We start from the raw sequence: 18,996 nt of genomic DNA, 5'->3' as shown, positions 1-18,996 counted from the left end.
CCATAGCTATTCTGCTCTTGCAAGACTCTTTATGAACAGAGAGGTCTTATCTCTAAATAGATGTAATGATCCTATGATGAAGTCTGCCTGCCAGACTCCCTAAAATGGGATGAAAAAGAAGGCAAATTATAGAACGTTGAAATAAGTCTCCCTGGGTATTCCTCTGAGGTTTGATCGTGCACCACTGAAGTCAATGGGACTTTGACATTGACTTTAATTGAATGTATGATCAGGTTTGTAATGAGAGAACAACACTTGTAATGCATAACGAAAATGGATCTCTTATGTACCAAAAATCTTCAATCTATCTGTCAGATAGGTCTTGAGTAAAAATAAAAGGATTTGAACAATTTGTATGATGATGAAGAGAGTGATTTTTTTCTTTAAAAGTAAGTAAAATAAGGTTCATAAATGTGTGCCTTTGTTTTCAGTTGGCTGCTATAATTTGATTCTTTCATCAAGATTTTTCTCTGGGAAAAATACACCATCTGTCTGGTTAGTCTGTTTTGTTGGTATCTTGCCCATTTAAGCCTTTCCAGTTTCTGCTCTGTTTTAAGTAAAACACTCATTAGGGACAGTCACAGCTGCCATGCATTAAGTTGCCTCCTGTGCATTGAGATAATAGAATATCACCTTTGTGATTGATAATTAAACTTCTCTCTCCTCTGTTGTTTAGCTCTTTTCATCTACATCACACTTAAAACTTACACAAGCTAGGTGTCTAAACCTACCCGAGAGGCTTTTGCAAACTGCAGTCATCTGAAGTGGAAAAAGCTGTAGTGTGGTCATTAATTGGCTGTGTGTTTTCTAAGTAACATGCAGAAGATCTGGAGAATTTTTGTGCAGGAGGCATTCAAAGCTGCTTAGCTTTTTGATGTGGCCACAGTAACTAGAATACACAGAAAGCCACTTATTGCATTATTTTATTCAGACATTGTGGCATTTTAACACATTATGACTATCTTTTTGCATTGTGTTATGATGCATACATTTTCCAATCTGTAGTCCTTTACAGATAAATTGTTAAGGCACTTAGCCTACCTGCTGTAAGAATGACTGCCTGCTTTGTTGTATTTACATTACAGATTTAAAAGATCTTAAAGAATGAACTATTTTGTAGATTAAAATGGCTTCCCATGAAGAACTCATTTTTGATATACTATATTTTTATATTACTTGAGTTGACTATTCAAACACCCTACATTATGCATTGACAGTCATGTGCCAAAAATCATTTTGAATCTCTGGAGGACAATAAATAGACTGAAAGAAGAACAGTAACAGAATGAAAAACATCCTACAAATACTCGGTACAGTATTTTAAAAGTTCAGTGGTAATGTGGAGACTGATTAAATGTCCTTAAATGTACAGTACTATAAATATTTCACATTCAAATGGAGAAGATAAAAATAAACCTAAGACAAATAATTCCTCTTTCTAAATCAGGTTGGTTATATTGTTAAGATACGAACATGGTTTTTCAGAGGTGAAGAACCTTGGGGCTGGATGCGGTCCCGTGCTTTGCTTGGATGCAGCCCCCGAGGCTCAGGACCCTCCCCCAGCACTGGGGAGCCTGCACTGGCACTCCAACGCCCCCATACTTTCACCATGGGACTGGAAGCACACAAAATTTAGTAGGCTGGCATCCCCTAAGCTGTGGTGTGCAAGGGATATGTGGGAAGTATTTTTCTAAGTGGGGACTGCTTCAGTGAGGGGCTGTTTGTTTATTTATTTGTTTTTGCTTTTCACTTGTGTGCATCCCCCAAGTGATTTTTCTGTGGGTCAGCAACCCCGATCCAAAAAAGGTTCCCCATCCCTGGTTTAAATAATAAGTCACAGAAATCCTACATCTAGCAAAGATAGTTCTTAAAGAAACTTTAGCCAGGTAAGCTTTGAACAAAAATCTGTCAAGATGAATAATTAAGGACTGTAGCAGGAGGAATGTCAACCAAGTCATGAATGGGATGTTTCAGAAAAGTCACAAATGATGTTTCCATGTAAATGGAAAAAAATGATACATTGTATTAGATCCTGGGCCCTATGAAGTTAAGTATGGAATATTTATAAGAATTCTCCATCCTGAATAATTAACCTAGAGATTTCAGACTCAGAGAACTAGCCAGCCAAGATTGTATGTTAAAATGAGATTTCAGTATGTCCTTGGGGAGAAGGCTTTGTTTGATATGTATCGTGCAAGTCCCTAAAAGAGAGGTTTAGAGTCCCACATTTCTTGTTTGGATTAGCAAAATTGTGAAGTTCATGCATTAGGAAAGTGACTTTCTCTTTCCTAACTTGGTTTCTGTGTGAATACCAGAGAAATACAGGTGACCCCCACACTTACAACCTAATTGGTTCCTAGAGAACCATCGTAAGCCAAGCCGTCATAACTTGAACCCATATTTCCCATAGGCGCAATGTTATAAATGGTGGTTCTGTTCCTGGAAACCAATTTCATACCCTAAAAATAAAAAAATTACCTGTGGAAATGGAGGAAAACTAAATAGTTCAAATAATGTATAAAAATAACTAAAAAGTGAAGACCGATGTGGCAGAGATGCACACAGTTCAAGCAGCAGCTGCAGACTGGTGAGTCTGATTGACCTTGTGCATTTTCTGTTTTGGGATGATGCGTGGCGACTGCGTCATACAGCATCATAAATGCGAGCTGCAGATGTAAATTGGGAGGTTTAGGAGCTATCTTGCATGAAAAAATGGTTGTTATTGTGGGAGGTCGTAAATTGGGGATCGCCTGTAGTCACTAATGCATGGACGTCACAGCCCTGCAGTGGTTTGAAAATTCTCTTGCTATCCTTCTGGGTGTTCTGTGGGTCTGAGAGAAACTTGAGAGTGAACAATAACATTGGAAATGTAGGGGTGCTGCAGGCTCTGAGATAGGAAAGGAGTTTTGAGGCTGTTAAACAGAGGAGTAGAACTCCCTGTGACTGAATGGGAATGCTTACATTTAGGGATCCAAATATTAGGTAACATCTTAAGAAATAACATCTGAATCAAATACTGAGTTTTTCACCTCCCAGTGCTTTTCATATTATTATGAAATAATAAAAATCACAGTTTAGAAAGATCTACATGGGGAACAAAAATCTTACAATTAGCTCTTCAGTTTAACAGATAAAGGTATAACAAGACCAAATGGCTGGAAACAGAAACTGGAAAAATTCAGACCAGAAATAAGGTGCAAAATAGTAGTACTGAAAGTAATTAACTATTGGGAACCATTTCCCAAGACTTCTGATGGTGTCTACATCTCTGGTACTTTTAAATAAAGACTGAATATTTTTCTCAGACATACTTTAGTTCAAACAGGAATTCATTCAGGGAAGTTCTATGGCCTCTGTTATGTTGAAAATCAGATTAGATTATCATAATGTTCCTTTCTGGCTGTATAATCTATCAGAATAGTAACAATACTTAGCCACCTTTGATATTGCGTGATTTAAATAATCCTCCCAACAGCACTGTAAAATAGAAAGGTAATCTTATTCTTGTGTATAACTGTAGAAACTGAAATGGGTTAAGTGACTTACCCAAGGTCGTATCAGTCAGTGACAGAACCAGAATTAAAACTCATAGCATGTTCTACAGGGCATGCTATTACTCTTCTCTATTCTTCATATATCATCCCCAAATACTATATTATTACCGTATAAGAAGCCTATATAAACTACAGTCTCTGGAAATGTTGTCAGACTGGACAATTTAATTCAATGGAGTTCCCTAAAGACACTGAAATTTATCTGTGGATTTCATTCTACAAGACGTACCTTTAGACTGGAAACTCTGTGCAGTAGGGACACTATTTTCTTTCTGTCTGTAAAGAGCTTAACATACTATTGGTATTATATATACAATAATATAAAGCTGTTTCATTAATTTTGCATAATCACAATTTTGTTACCTGAAGTAGTAATTAAAAAGATTCATAATGGAGGCCAGTAATGGGAGCATTCATTACTTTGCTAAATATATTTTATATGGCAAATATAAAACATTCATCATGTTCAGTATGAAAATGTTTTGCTCTGCCCCAAAGATTGACCAAATACAACTAAAACATGTTGGAAATGAGTAGACATAGGTAAAACATATTGAAACTGGAATGATAGCAAATTTATACTTTATCTAATTTCTGCTGTGTTGTGAAATTACAGTATGACCAAGTTTAGAATACACTGAATGCACTAGACATTCCTGGACAAAAACGCCTATATATTTAGTCTACAGCATTTCCTCCTCCTCCCCCACACTGTTGAAAAATAATGCAAAAGCTACAAGAAACTGACCCCATAGCTGGTCTCACTCATCAATTAATCTAATGTTCATCATCCATGACAATACAAGGAGAGGGGGCTGAATAGTCCTAATATAATTTTGTCCAGATTATTAAGTAAAAAAGCATTTTTTTGTAAACATCAGGCTGGCAACAAGCACCACTTCTTTTTTGGTCCAGATATATTTAATATAGATGATTCCTGTCCTTGTCCCTGTGAAAATTTATGTAATGGAATCAAGATAAAAGTATAGGTTGAACCTCTCTAGTCCGGCATTCTCTGGTCTATAATTAGCTGCATATCTACTTAATATGGGTTTGGCCAAGTTTCCTGCAGTCCCATAAAGTTTGTTTACAGCCACCAGGCCTGGCTCTCCATGTTCTGTGCTGTTATTTAGCTCTAATTTACCCCTAACTATCTGCTAAAAGTCCAGTAAGCAGTGGAAGTGTTGGTAATGCTGCTAGACAATATTAAACAGCCAGGATTCAGCAAATCCTGTGGTTCAGCATCAGTGAGGTCCTGAGAGTACAGGACGAGAGGTTCAACCTGCAGTGGAAAATCCACCTGAAACAGCAGCACAGTGGTGCAAGCCAGCTTCAATCCCTGTTTTGTCAAAGGAGATGGAACAATTAGCACAACCTACCAAACATTTAGGTCTGGCCTGCTATAGGGATGCGAAGGACTAATCGACTATCAAATAAGCAAATGCTTATCAGATAGTCGACAGCATAGTTGACTAGTCGGTCCCTCCTCCCCCCATCTTGCTGCCTCTATCAGAAAGAGACAGCAAGGAGGGAAGAGAAAGGGGTACTTGAAAGTGGCAGCACCGCTTGAAGCCTGGGGCCAGACCCCAGGCTCTATGTGGCGCTGCCGCTTTGAAACACTGTGTGCAGCACGGGGCCAGCTGGGGTGTCCCCAGGCATCCAGTTTCTTGTGGCATTTCAAAGAGGCAGCACCATGTGGAGTCCCCAGCTGATCCCGGGCTCCATGAGGTGCCACTGCTTTGGAACACCGTGGGGAGCTCTATCGACTAATCGAACAGTCGATGCAAAATGCATCGAGTATTCGATTAGTCAATGAGTCGATATTTTACATCCTTAGCCTGGGAGAGGGCAGAATTGGCAGTCTCTGAGACGCATGTATTAACAAATCTCACAGACAGCATCTCATCTCTTGTGAAGCCCTGGTCAGAATACATAGCTGTCTTCCCCACACAAAACCCATGAAGGAGGGATGTAGCTGCTCTCTCCTCTGCTCAGTTGCCATTGCAGCTCCTGTACACCAGTATGTGCAACTCTGGCCTTATATAGTTCTACGGTATTAGAAATGGTTGTCTCAAAGAAGGGAATCCTGTATATATTTTTGTTGCATTAATGTGCTTATCTCTCCTACAAAGGCAACAACAAGGCATTAAAATAATTGTATTTGAAAATCTGTGAGGAAAAATAAACAGTAAACAGAAGTTCACACAGACAGTCAGCTGCAGGAGTATCTGGAATTACATGTTTAATAATGAATCATGTCTGGAAATCAGATGTGTAAAATATTGCCATCAAGGCTGCACTTTTTCAAATACAACAAACAGCAGCGTATAAATGTGCTATAATCCTTTTAACTAAGGACAAATTCTGTTTTCATTGATGCTGGTGCCAATCCAGAGTAACACCATTGATTTTAGTGGTAAAACTCAGAGCATACAGAAGGAAAGGTATGAAAATTCTAAAAAACTAGAAGTAGGAGTATGAACATATGTTTGTTTTGGTGGCCTCTGGAAAAATTAACTTACTACTTCTGAAAGTCTAGTAGCACCTTAAAGCTCACGATACCATCTCCATGTTTTTTTCAGTCTTTAAAGTGCTACTAGACTTTTTGTTGTTTTTAAGTTTTTTCCTGTTACAGACTCACTCAGCTACCCCTCTGAAATGTAATGCTTCTAGGGACGACAAAGCTTTGAAAACCTAAATATTTAAATGCCTTCTGAGAACATTTGAGATATACCAACATAAACAAGGGAGTGTACAAAGACATAACAGCCTAGAGAAAAAGTAGAAACAGAGAGACAAAAGTGCTAGTAGTTGTCAGCTATTTTAATTTTGCAAGTCAAAAGGTTATTTGCCTGGCATTGTTAAACACAAAGATCCTGTTCAACATATGTGCTTAACTGAGTGTAGATGACTAGTCTCATAGAAGTCAGTGAAACAACTAATAGCCATGTTGTTAAGAACAGGAATAAATGCTTGAGTCAAGATAATAATAATAATAATAGAAAAGGATATATTTTCATAAAGGTACATAGGAATAAATTATTACTAACAAGAAAAGGAGTTCATGCAACTCTAAAAACATTGCACTGTTTATGTCATAATAGCCAAACAAATATATTGTATCTGGGTTCTGTACATTATGTTTTACTGCTATTTCATCTGCATATCTTTATGCCATAAAAAAGATAGGTGAATTAGCAAGGGTAGATTTCTCAATGGAGCACATGCATGGACTGAGACGTTGATCGACCAATTCACATGGGCAATCTATGATGTTGCTGGTGAGTGATCAAGCCAATCCTCAATTAGCAAATACGATTACAGATGTCACATAAAAATCCACCATCTGAGGGCATTATACACTCTTTTTGGATCCTACACTTTTCTTGTAATGTCTGGATACATTGATTCTCGAAGTGTTTGAGACCCTGTACAATAGTTTGCTACCAGAACAATCTTCCTGAGCTATGATTTCTAGGTCATTGGGAGATATGCCACATGACTTCATGTTGGCCTTTATAATGCTTATATTGACCACCAATAGAGCACTTTCCGTGAACAAGCTGGCCGTAGAAGATTATTTTTGGTATGTATGTATCATCCATCCTCATAACCTCAGCAATGCAGCCCATGGCACCACACAGCTTAAGGACCTCTGTGTTAGGAATTTCGTCCCACCAATTCACATGGACAATCTTCCTGAAACTGCGCATAAGAAATTGATCAAGTTTCAAAATGTGATAGCTATGTATGATCTATGACTCTGAGCCATACATCAGGAAGTTCAGGACAACTGCCTGATAAACTGTTACCTTTGTATGAATTTTAACACCATGGCCATTCCATAATCAGTTGGTCAATCTTCTGAAGGCAGCGCTGGTTTTGGCTAGTTGAACAGATACATCAGCAGCAGCATTAATGCTGGAGAATGGTATGCTTCCAGGCTAACAAAACTTGTCAACAACCTAAGGACAGTATCAGCAGCAGTGATCGTAGGAGGGCTGGGCTCTTTCTGAAGAGACACTGAGACATAATCTCAATCTTTTGGAGTCTCACAGTGAGTCCAAAATGGTGAGCAGAAGTAACAAAAGGATCAAAATCTCCTGTGAGTTCTCCACTGGATGAGCCAACAATCCACAGTCATCAGAAAGAAGGTCACAGATAGTTGAATTGAACACTTTGGTATCTTTGGTGCCTGAAGTCTTTCAAAGCTGAACATGCTTCTGTCAGTTAGGAACTGCATAGGTATGCCCAACGTGCAATCCTTGAAAGCAACTAATAGCATAATCAAAAAGTAGATGCTGGGAAGGAGAGGAGCAAGGATGCTGGGAAGGAGAGGAGCTGGGAAGGAGAGGAGCAAGATCCTTGCTTTGTGCCATGTTATATTTCAAAAGGTGCTGATGTCTATCCATTATTAAGGATATGACCCAGCATAACATCATAAAAGGACCAAATTATACTGACAAATTTTTCAGGACAGCCAATTTGCCCAAGTACCTTTCAAAATCCATTTGTGTTGGCCATGTCAAACGCCTTGGTCAGGTAAATGAAAATCACTAAGAGATTATGATGTTGCTGTCTTCTTAGATCTGCTTGACTGTGAATATCATGTTGGCAGTGCCTTGACTGGCACAATATCCACACTGACTTTCAGGAATAATGCCATTTGTGAACACATGTAATGACAGATGGTTGTAGAGGATGCGGGCCAGGATCATAACATCTATAGACAGCAGTGAGATGCCCTGGAGGATATCACAGCAGGCACGGTCACCTTTTCTCTTGTATATTTGTACAATCAAGGCATCTTTGAAGTCCTGGGGGCCTTGCTCTTTCTGCCAAATAGTGATAAATAAATGGGTGAGATGGCATCAGCAGGCCTCTACCAGCTTTATAAATCTCTGATGGGAGCACATCACTGCCGGGTGCTTTTCCAGATTTCATCTGCTTGACAGCTTTCTGTACCTCATCAAGAGTTGGAGGTATAACCAGCTGTGAATCATTAGCTCACTGAGGAATCTTTTCAACCTCTGTGAACTGGCTGATACAAGATGTATTTTGCTTAAGGCTGTGACATCGATGTTATAATGTACAAGCTCTCTACCAATGATTGCTGTCCTGTGTTCATGGTGATCATCACTGTCAAGAAGTATGCATATATTCCATGAGGCAAAGTGTAGTGTCTGTTTAGTCATTGATTTTCTCCTGTGATTGCAAAATTGGATATCATTCGGTCCTGGCTAACCGACAGGAATCCACTGGAACAAGCTGTGGTTAGGAATTGTTTTCTCTCCCCCTCTTCTTTTGAAGAAAGCAGCTCTGTCCCTAAATAGGGTTGCTTTGTCACCTAGGCAGGGTATGGGAGCTGCTGCTGTTCCTTTTCAGCAGACAGATGATCATCACATCGAGGCCATCTATGTGCATGTTTGTGGCTAGATGGTTCCAGTTGTATCCTATACCTGCTTCCGCTATCACTTACCTACCGCTGGAGGGCTTTCAATAACAAGAGGTAAATCTTTAGCAGCAAGAGATATACTTTCACATATGGATAGGTTTACAAAACAAATTACATTTCATTAAAAAAAAAAGATCATTTCCAATGTTAAGTGAGGCTGGCTTGTGAGTTCGAACCTCACTCCCTCTTCTCATATTGGTGCACAACAAGCACTGCATTAGCTTAGGTATATGACTTTGGATCCCCATCCACCAAACCTATGTACACATATAGTAGGCAGAGGTGAAAGTAAGCAGATGTGCTCTAGTGCAGCGTGCCAGTAAGAAAGTGTTGAGCGGAGGGTTGGGCCTTAATCCTTTTCTCCCCTCCCCCCCACACCCAAAGTTGAAGCTGGCAGCAGGGACCCTGGGGCTAGAAGCCAGAAGAGCCCCCAGGAGGGGGACAGCAGAGATCAGAGAGCTGCTTGGCAGCAGGGCCGGTGGCTAGAGTGCCCCTAGTGAGAGGGGTGCAGGGCCAGCGGCCTGGAAATCCCCTGGTGAGGGTGACAGGACCAGTGGTAGGGGGAGACACACCAAGTGGCCTGGACTCCAGGTGCTGGGCCAGGATCCCAGGGGAGCTTCAGCACTCTACTCAGCCTTATCTCCTTCCGATGCCCAACACTGCTCCAATTTGGCTGGGAACAGGAGCAGCATAGTGCACAGTCACCAGTGGGGACTGCCTCATCACTGAGCCTACACACACACACATCCCAGCCCCTGCACCGAACCTCCCTCCCTGCCAGCTTTCTGCCCTGATTTCTGCACTTCCATTCCCTAATCTTGTGCCCTGAGCCCCTCATTCACCCCAACTATGACTCCTGCACCTCCCACATGTCAACCCTCTGACCTGAGCCTCCTGCACTCCATCCCACACTTACATTTCCTACAGGTGGTGTGGTACCACCACCATCCCCTGTCCTGAGCTCAGGCCCCCAAGGGGAAGGATTGTAATATGACACTATGATAAGTTACTATAGAGAACTTTCTGGGTGTCTGGCTGGTGAGTCTTGCCCACATGCTCAGGGTTTAGCTGATCGCCATATTTGGGGTCGGGAAGGAATTTTCCTCCAGGGTAGATTGGCAGAGACCCTGGAGGTTTTTCGCCTTCCTCTGTAGCATGGGGCACAGATCACAGCTGGAGGATTCTCTGCATATTGGGGCCTTCAAAGTATTTGAAGGCTTCAATATTTGAGACATAGGTGAGAGGATTATTCTAAGAGGGGTGGGTGAGATTCTGTGGCCTGCACTGTGCAGGGGGTCAGACTAGATTATCATAATGGTCCCTTCTGACCTTAAAGTCTATAAGCCATATGAGTCAGTATCTGTAAGAAATGTAAGTTATTTTCTCTGGATAATAGGTTCTGCATCACCAAGCCAGGTCACTTGTAAGTACTTCTGGTAAGTACTGAGTGTGGGTCAGAGGCACAAGTGTGGACATAACAGCATAGAAATGGAAAGTGCAGTGCTCCTCCCCTGCTTTAAAAGCATTAGAAAAAAAGATTCCTGATTCCTATCAGGTTCAGTTAAATTTAACCCACAAACTCAGAATACCATCAAAACAAGACAAGTGTGTTGATTCTACTAGTTCACAAATAAAATAGATCAAACAACACAATCTAACAAAATCTGTACCCCACGTCCTAGAACAAAAAAAGCAGTACAAAAAAACCTCTCCCTGGATTTCAGGATTTGGGCTACATCTGTTTATGGTTTGAATGCCCCCAGTTTTGCTTGATGCATCTGCAGCTTTTCTTAGTTCAAGAGACTAATCGGGATCGCAGGGTATGCTAGTGCAAAGGCGCTGCAAAAACATACATCTGGCAAGTGAATCCAACAGGACCCCAGCCAGTTGTTCTGAAGTGCTATGGCGAGGGGGTTGGGGGGAAAGATCGCAGTACCGGTGTGAGATGCAATCGGCCTGGCGCCAAACGTTCTTTATTTAGGCACTGTAAATTGGTGGGTTGGGAACAGTCAGGGTGTGGGCGGTGCGCTGGGCTTGCTCTCTTCTTTGACACTGCAACCCGCCCCTGTGCTCATATTCTTGGTAGCTTCAGCTCTTCCTTTCCCACCCACGCGCGGCCCTTGCAAAGCTCCAGGTGAACCCAGCTCTGAGCCCGGCCGCTCCCTGAGTCAGAGCCGGCGGCAGGAACCGCGGGAGCGCGCGCGGGCTCAGCCAACCCCCTCCTCGCGGCGGGCGGTCCCCGGGCGCATGCGCACTGTGGCGGGAGCCGCTCGCCAGTTCCCCTGCCTCCCCCAGCCCAGCCTGGCCCCTGCCCGTGCCGAAGCTGCGCTCGCTGCGGGCGGGCGGGGTGAGTCTCCGCGGGAGCCGCTCCCCTCCCGGCCGCAGGGCGATGAGGCAGCCGCTCCGGGGCCCTGCCGCGCTGCCCTGAATCCAGCCCCCGCCCAGCCGGGTATTGTTCGCGGCCGCCGCCGGGGAAGTTCGCTCGTCCCGGTCCCGGCTCCGCTCCCCGCTGGGGCGGGGCGGGGGGTCTCGGCCCCTCGGTCGCCTCCTCCCCGGCGTGCGGAGGGGGCGAGGCTCACCATGATGGCGGCCGAGGCCGGAGGCGAGGAGGGCGGCTCGGCGAGCGCCGCCGGGGAGCCGGGGCACTGCCCTGCCCTGTGCCGGGGCAAGGGGCCGCAGGGCTCCGGCGGGGGCAGCCCGGGCGGCAGCGGCCCCCCTTTGTGCCCGGCGCTGGGACTCCTGGTCCTGGGGCCTGCCCCTCCGGCGGGCGGAGGCGCCGCAGTGGCCGCCGGGCAGGGGCAGGAGATGCCTCGGGGGGCGCTTGCCCCGCAGGAACCCGGCTCAACAGGCGGGCCGCCCGCTGGGGGCTTCCCGCCGCTGCCGCCCCCGCCGCTGCCGCTGGTCGGGGGGCTGGGCACCGTGGATGAAGGCGACTCGCTGGACGGGCCGGAGTACGAAGAGGAGGAGGTGGCCATCCCGCTCAACGCGCCCCCGACTAACCAGTGAGTAGCAGCCCCCTCTGCTCCCGGCCGCCCTGCTTTGCTGCCCCTCCGTGGGGGGCGGCAGCCGGCTCGGTGGCGACTCTAGCTCCCGTCCCTCCCCTTTGCCCGGTGGAAAGTGTGTGTCAAACTCCGGCCAGGCCCTGAAAGGTTTGCCCCCGCCCCCGAGATCCCATTTAAATAGACTCAGTTGCTTGCATGGAAAGTGCTGAAGTATTGGCACTGAGGGCTCCTTGGTCTGTGTTTCCGTCTGGGGTGGATCCTCAGACTGGACAGCAGAGCCACCAATTGCAACAGCGTGCGCTTGACTTGCATGGACTAACGCACATAAGAATGGCCATATCGGGTCCAGTGTCAGATGCTTCAAGAGGGAATGAAGAGAATAGGACAGTTGTAGCAATCCATCCCCTCTGTCCAGTCCCAGTATTTGACAATCCGAGGCTTAGAGACAACCAGGGCACTGGAAAATTTGAAACGCTACTGGGCTCCAAGCAGCATTAAATGCCTGCAGTATTCCCTCTAATGTGTTCCATCTGTGTGCAGAATAAACTTTATGTGCAGTTGTGCATCACCAGTAGAAAAACATGCTGCCAGCTGTGAGTACTCTGCTAATCAGTTGGGTGGCACATGAATCTTTCCTGTGTTGCCCCCCAAGAGCTCGGTTTACAGGGAATACTGGATGCTAGTGTGTGTCTTGTCTGTCACCTACTGCTGAGTCATATATTACTGATCGGTGTATGTATGTGTACTCTTCGAGGGTCCCTTGTGTGCCTTGCAGTTTCCATTTCCTCCAAGTACCACAGAACCATAAAAACATAAAATCTTTTATTTTTATAGTCCCATGTTTAAAATGAACAAAGAAATCCTTCAGGGATTTAGAGAAAACAGTCAGACTTAAACACTACCTATCTAATTTAGTTTTTTGGGTTTTCAGTACTTACTACTGTGGATTTTCACATGGTAAATAGTGTCACAAAAGGAGTGGAAAGCTCAGATTATTAAATTTTCCCTTTGGAAACTTTATCAATTTTTGACATCGTTATCCATTTTCATACTCTTCCAAAACATAATAGTAAGTAGCTATTGTCAAATATAGATATGATTTTTATGATTCTTGGTAGGAAAATTAAGCCGTCTTTAGACTTTCTGAAACTTAAAGCTTTCATATGCGTACTGCGTGGAATAACATTTTATAGATTGTACTTTAAAAAAATTGATAAAATGTCTTACCCAATAATTTTAATGCTATTTAATTTCCATAAACAATGAATTTAATAGCATGGTGTACAGCTGATTTTAAAGGTGTTTGTGTTCAGTTGGATTGTGTGAAAATTAATGGGAATTGAGTCAAAGCATTGGTAGGTGTTTTACAGTAAGGTTTCTTTATGATTGTCTTTCCATTAACTTAATAAGCATTCCCTTGTTGATAGTATTACAGGAAAACTTAAAGCTGTTATGCAGGACAATTGTTGTATTTTATATATATTATAGAGCTGATGCTGTGCAGCATTTGTGTGTACAATTACTGATAAATATAGATACGAGAAGTTGAGATGCACTAATAACACTAGTAAGGTGTGTAAGGGTTTACATAATACAGTTTCAAGGTTTATGGTAGGAAAGAAAATTGCACTCAAGTGTGTCTGATTATTGTCCCAGAAACAAAATTGTGTTTTAAGTTGGTATTTAGAAATCAAGCATTAACTAAGTTAAAATGAAGTTTTATATTTCAGATAAATTAGGGCTATAAGGCGTAAAAATAGCTATGAATTTACATTACAGATTGTTGCTAGTAATGTTTATCCAAGAATGTTCTAATGTTGTCTTGACAGTTTTTTTTTTGACATCTTTTAATATCTGAGCTATTACTAGTTAAACCTCATGAGTTCTAGTGTCTTTCTTTTTCCAGGATTCAGGATGATTTTTGCATAAGTACACAGGCATAACTATTATATAAGAAGGAGGGTGTAGAGTTTAATATAAACCATATTTTTCACACAATTTAATTTTATCAGTCTTTTCAGTGATGGATGGATGTAAATATGTATGTATCTATTTAATGACTTTATTGTAACAGTTCCTAAACATCAGGATCTCATTGTTCTAGGAACTGTAAAAGCACATAGTGAGACAGTCCTGGTCACAAAACGATTTAAAAAAAAACTAAATTGAGCAGACAAAGGGTGAGATGGTAAATAGAGGCACAGAAAGATGAGTGAATTATCGAAGGTCACACAGTAAATCACTGGTAGGGAATCTAGATTTCTGACATCCCGTTTGGTGTCCTGTCTGCTAGACAAAATTGCCTTTTTTACTGTAAAAACATACTGTTTTTGGAATGGTTGTGTTAGGGGTTTGAATTAGGGCTGTGATAGTTTAAGCACTTAAATGGTTAACCAATGAGCCTGGGTGATTACACGCAAACCTTCACCATTACATTCAAGCCTCCCCTTCCCAGGGGGGAGGGGAAGGAAGGTGAGAGGCAGGTGCTTATGGAGAGCTGGCTTAAAAGCTGGCTCCCTGCAAGCACCAGCTCCTACTTACATCTTCATCACAAGTGTGATAGTGGCACAGTGGAATTGGCGCTGCTGTAAATGGTGTCGATGTAGCATGAGTTAAATCCCAAGAATTTGGTCAATTTCATGGTATGATAAACTCTCAGAAAGCAAGTGTGAGTGTTGTTTTTCACCGTTTTGCTGCAGAACTGGCTACTTCCCTGGTGCTGCTGCCACCACCTCCTCCTGGCGTCCTTCTCCAACATGTAAAGAAGCTTTCTGTAGCAGTACAATTGAGTTTACAAATATTTGGTCAGTTTTGTACTGGTATAGCAGTTATTAAGCTGACAAAATTCTTCTAAGTTTAATACTGTTTTAAAGGTGGTAGTGGCAGCAGCAGAAGTTCCAGTATTTGCCAAAGATATTTTTACTTTCTATGAATGATGATTTTCATAAGATGCTTGTGTTGAATTTGAACAGAGCGCCAGAAGCTTTATAAAGTAAAATTGCTTGTTGTACTGTAATGTGTTCAAAACATATCCCAAATTGATAAAGCTTTGCTACCATTTTTGTTACCTGTTGAGACAGAATATTAAATGACGAAAGACAGTGAAGAAAATAGCTAAAGCCAGAGACTGTAGTAGGTGGGGGAATATTAAACAAAAATGTAAGTGGAAGTGAAACATTATTATATCTGATTTTAGTGTGAAGTATAAGTTTCTTCAAATAAGTGTAATGATAAGTAACATCTACCAACACTTATGTCTGTCTCAGCAACAAGGGTTAGAAAGGAGAGAGAGAGAAAGCTAGTGAGCACACACCTGCAGTTCTACAGGAGAAGAATGACTGGTGTCCATACATCTAAAAAAATTAGGGCATAAAATCACCTTTTTGGTAATTATATTTATGTATGCAGGAGTATTCAATGCAAGTTCCAGGAAATAGTCTTAATGGCATATATGGGGTTTTTTTTCTGCATAGCAATAGAAATAGATAGAATAAATGCAATTTATCTCTTTTTAGTGTGTAAAGTTTATCTTCCTTCTCTTTAGCAAAATGATGTGGTAAACAGATAAATGATTGTTCTTTAACCAAAAACCTGCAAATTTATTTAACAGCAGAAGAATGCAATTATTGATCTAAAAATAAATAGATAATTAGATTATATGTTCTGTATTTTTTAAATGTTATTTTTGAAGATTATCCCTATATAATGCATAAGCAAGAGCTGAATACAATTGCTGGAGAATGAATTCCGTTAGCCATGTAGATGAGAAGCCCAGCGTATCATGCATTTTCTCTTTTTCTCACCCGCTCCCAGGCTCTTGGGGAGAAAAGGACTCTGTTTTTCACCAGGTATTCTTTCTTAGGCCTGTTAATTAATACATCGATTTATGCTCCAAAGCATGAGCACTTGTCTCGATTTTTATATTATCTTGTATTTTCTATATAAATTGTAATCTCTTCCATTGTATTTAGTATGTATTTTAGACAACTAACTCTACACCAGTGATAAGCAATCTAGACCAGCAAGTGGGCTTTCACCTCGGTGGGCCACAAGATTGTTGTAATGAAGATGGATTCCCTGGATAGGGTAGTTTTGCTAACTGTACTTGAGAACCTAGGATTTGCAGAGTGTGCTGATAGAACTGTGACAGCACTTCTCTCTCTCTGCATCCAAACAAGTAGCTCTCTGTCAATGTTGCGTGCAATCAGCACACTTCATGTGCACTTTCTTTACGTGTGTGCCACTTTAGTAATAGCAGTAGGGGGAAAAACTACGCAGACGGAAACCAGCAGAGGCTGGCAACTCTGCTTGTGAGCAATGGTAAGCAAAATGTCTCGCAGGCCATATAATCCCAGTGGGCCACAGGTTGCACATCACTTGTCTACACAAAGAATAATTTAAATTGTTGCTTCCAATTTAGGACGTTTCTTAAACTTTTGTAGTGTAGTTTCCTCCCTAGAATATGGTTACACTGTAGAAGGCTGTTGCTAGAGAGTTCTGGATGTATCCAGCCACAAGTCCATCAATGGCTAAGAAGTCAGATTGCTTTAATCAGTTTCCAAAGAGGGCTTAGAGTTGTTTCTCTTATCTTACTTTTGGCAGCTTGTTAGTTTCAGCAGCTTTTGAGGCCTGGTGTACATACAGTAGGGGCCAGGAATCTTTTTTCTATCAGAGACAATTGACCCATAAAAAAAAAATAAAGCATAGGCCCTACAAGGGGTTGCAAAAGCTTGGGGCTTTCCCCCACAGTGGGGTGAGCTGGCAATCACAGACTCTGGGGTGAGACTGGGAAGGAGGGGTTTGGGTGTAGGAGGGAGCTCCAGGTAGGAGCCAAAGGGTTTGGGGTGCAGGAGCAGGCCCAGGGCTGGGTGAGGGAGGTGTGGGCTGTGGAAAGGAGGTGGGGTGGGAGAGGAATTTCCAACCTGGTGCAGCGGGCTCTGGGTCCAATTGGCAGCACAGCCACAGAAAGTTCCCTCCCTGCCTTGGCTCTGCATGGATCCTGGAAGCAGAGGGCAAATCTGGCCCCTAGGCAAAGGCACGACCATGTGGCTCTGTGCGATGCACTTTGCTCACCCCACAGGTACCACCTGGGCAGCTCCCATTGGCTGTGGTTCCCAGCCAATGAGTGCTTCAGAAACAGCACACACATAGTTTCCCTGATTGCCTCTGCATGTAGGGGCTGTAGGAATATGCCAGCCACTTCTGGTAAGAGGGCTGAGCTGTCTGGGTTGTTACCTGCTTGGCAATCCTAGCTTCCCCATGCACCAGTGTGAGCTGAGGCTTTTGGCTCTGTTCCCCCCCAGGGCATATCACCAAGGCTCAGGGTTTCCAGCCTACAGCATGGATACTTGCCATGGACTGGATGAAAGATGAGGCCTGTGGGCCGTTGATTCCTTAACTCAACATGCAGTCTGGGGTACTTTTGTAAACTACAGTAGAACTTCAGAGTTATAAATACCAGAGTTAGGAACTGACTGGTCAGTCACACACCTCATTTGGAACCAGAAATATGCGGTCAGCCAGCAGCAGACAGCTCCCCCAAAAAATGCACTGCAGCTCTGTTAAATGTTTAAAAAACAAAAGGGAAAAGTCGAGGAATCTGTTTCTCTGCATGTTTTGTTTTTAAATTAAGGTGGTCAAAGCATCATTTTTCTTCTGCATAGTAAAGTTTCAAACCTGTATTAAGTCAGTGTTTGATTGTAAGCTTTTGAAAGAACAACTGTAGTGTTTTGCTCAGAGTTAAGAATGTTTGAGTTATGAATAACTTCCAATCCTGATATGTTTTTAACTCTGAAGTTCTACTGTATCTCCTTTTAAATTGAAAAAGTTATATTCGTTCACTCCCCTGGTGTGGGTGCAGTTTTATATATAAAGGTGACTCGTCTGCACTACAGTTATGTTGCTCAGGAGAGTTAATAGATTTTCGCACTTGGTTTAGAGTGGCTATATTAGAGATGTAGCTGTGATGTTGTAAACTCTTTAGTTTAGCTATGCTTATAGGAAGAGGAATAACCTATTATGTATGGGATAGCAATATTGGTACAAAGCACCATTACAGCTGTATAACTGCATCCAAACTGGGACAGATTGTGCAACTTTAACTATATAGTTAAAGTAATACAACTTCTTTGTGTGATCATGCCTTGAGAGCATCCTAAAAGCTTCAGCTTGGTATTTTTTTAGAATAAGGAATTGTGCAGTTAGATAATCTGGCTAGAAAACTGTACTTTTATTGATTTAGCTATTAATTGACTCTATTAATAGCTGAATCAATGGGAGAAAGTTTCTTTTTGTTCTATTGTATTGGCCCTGAGTCCAGGAATTCTTGGCTAACAAGTTGTTTTTGTCCTCAAAAATCCGGACAATGATCTTAAATTTGTTCTTTTAGGGTCCTGACTTGTTTTTAAAACATATTAGAAAAACTCAAGTTTTCTATGTCTGTGGCTCATTTCCTGGGTTTTGCATTGCCCTTTTGTAGGAGCAATTCATTTATAGTATCCTTGAGACAAGATTTGATACCATTCAGGGAAACTTCTTTTCTATGGCAAGAGAAGTGATTAGTAAAATTTAAATAACCATGTCCAGATTAGTTAGGTTGAGGTATGTGATAGGTTGTCCCTTTTGAAGATGCCATCGTATGTACTGGGATACCACTGATCCCGCCTGTTCTGCTAGGCTGGGCACCATTTTCCTTTTCTTGCTGAGCCAGACTCTTTCTTACCCTCTCTAGTACGCGCACAGGCAATGCCACACCCAGCTGTAGAAAGACAGAGACACTGATACCTTGCTCTTAAAGTGTTTCTAATGCAGAGCCACAGCAATGGTAGTTGCCAGACCTGGCTTGAGAAGGGACTGAGTGTTTGCAATGTTAATCCTTATCAGTCATGTAGTTGACAAATGTATTACATGCTTCTTAACATCCCAAATTTCTGTAGCTTAGAATTCCAGTTATATCTCTTTTCAAACTGGACCCTGTCTCTGTCTG

General features: G+C 42.4%; 1 protein-coding gene across 2 annotated transcripts in view; it reads left to right on the top strand.

The window, feature by feature from the left end:
• Nucleotides 1-11,155: 11,155 nt before the first annotated feature.
• RASA1 (RAS p21 protein activator 1) overlaps nt 11,156-18,996 on the top strand; it is a 118,588-nt gene continuing 110,747 nt past the window's right edge. The window contains exon 1 of one of the 2 annotated variants that reach the window (XM_075932187.1): nt 11,156-12,011. In XM_075932187.1, coding sequence (XP_075788302.1) covers nt 11,257-12,011 — 755 coding nt within the window. In that variant the 5' untranslated portion in view covers nt 11,156-11,256. The remainder of the gene's footprint in view (nt 12,012-18,996) is intronic. The other variant, XM_075932186.1, reaches the window with a different exon arrangement.

The sequence above is a fragment of the Pelodiscus sinensis genome, chromosome 6 (assembly GCF_049634645.1).
Source record: "Pelodiscus sinensis isolate JC-2024 chromosome 6, ASM4963464v1, whole genome shotgun sequence".
NCBI lineage: Eukaryota > Metazoa > Chordata > Testudines > Trionychidae > Pelodiscus > Pelodiscus sinensis.
Note: the sequence above shows the minus strand (reverse complement) of the source record. Positions and strands in the feature narration are given on the sequence as shown.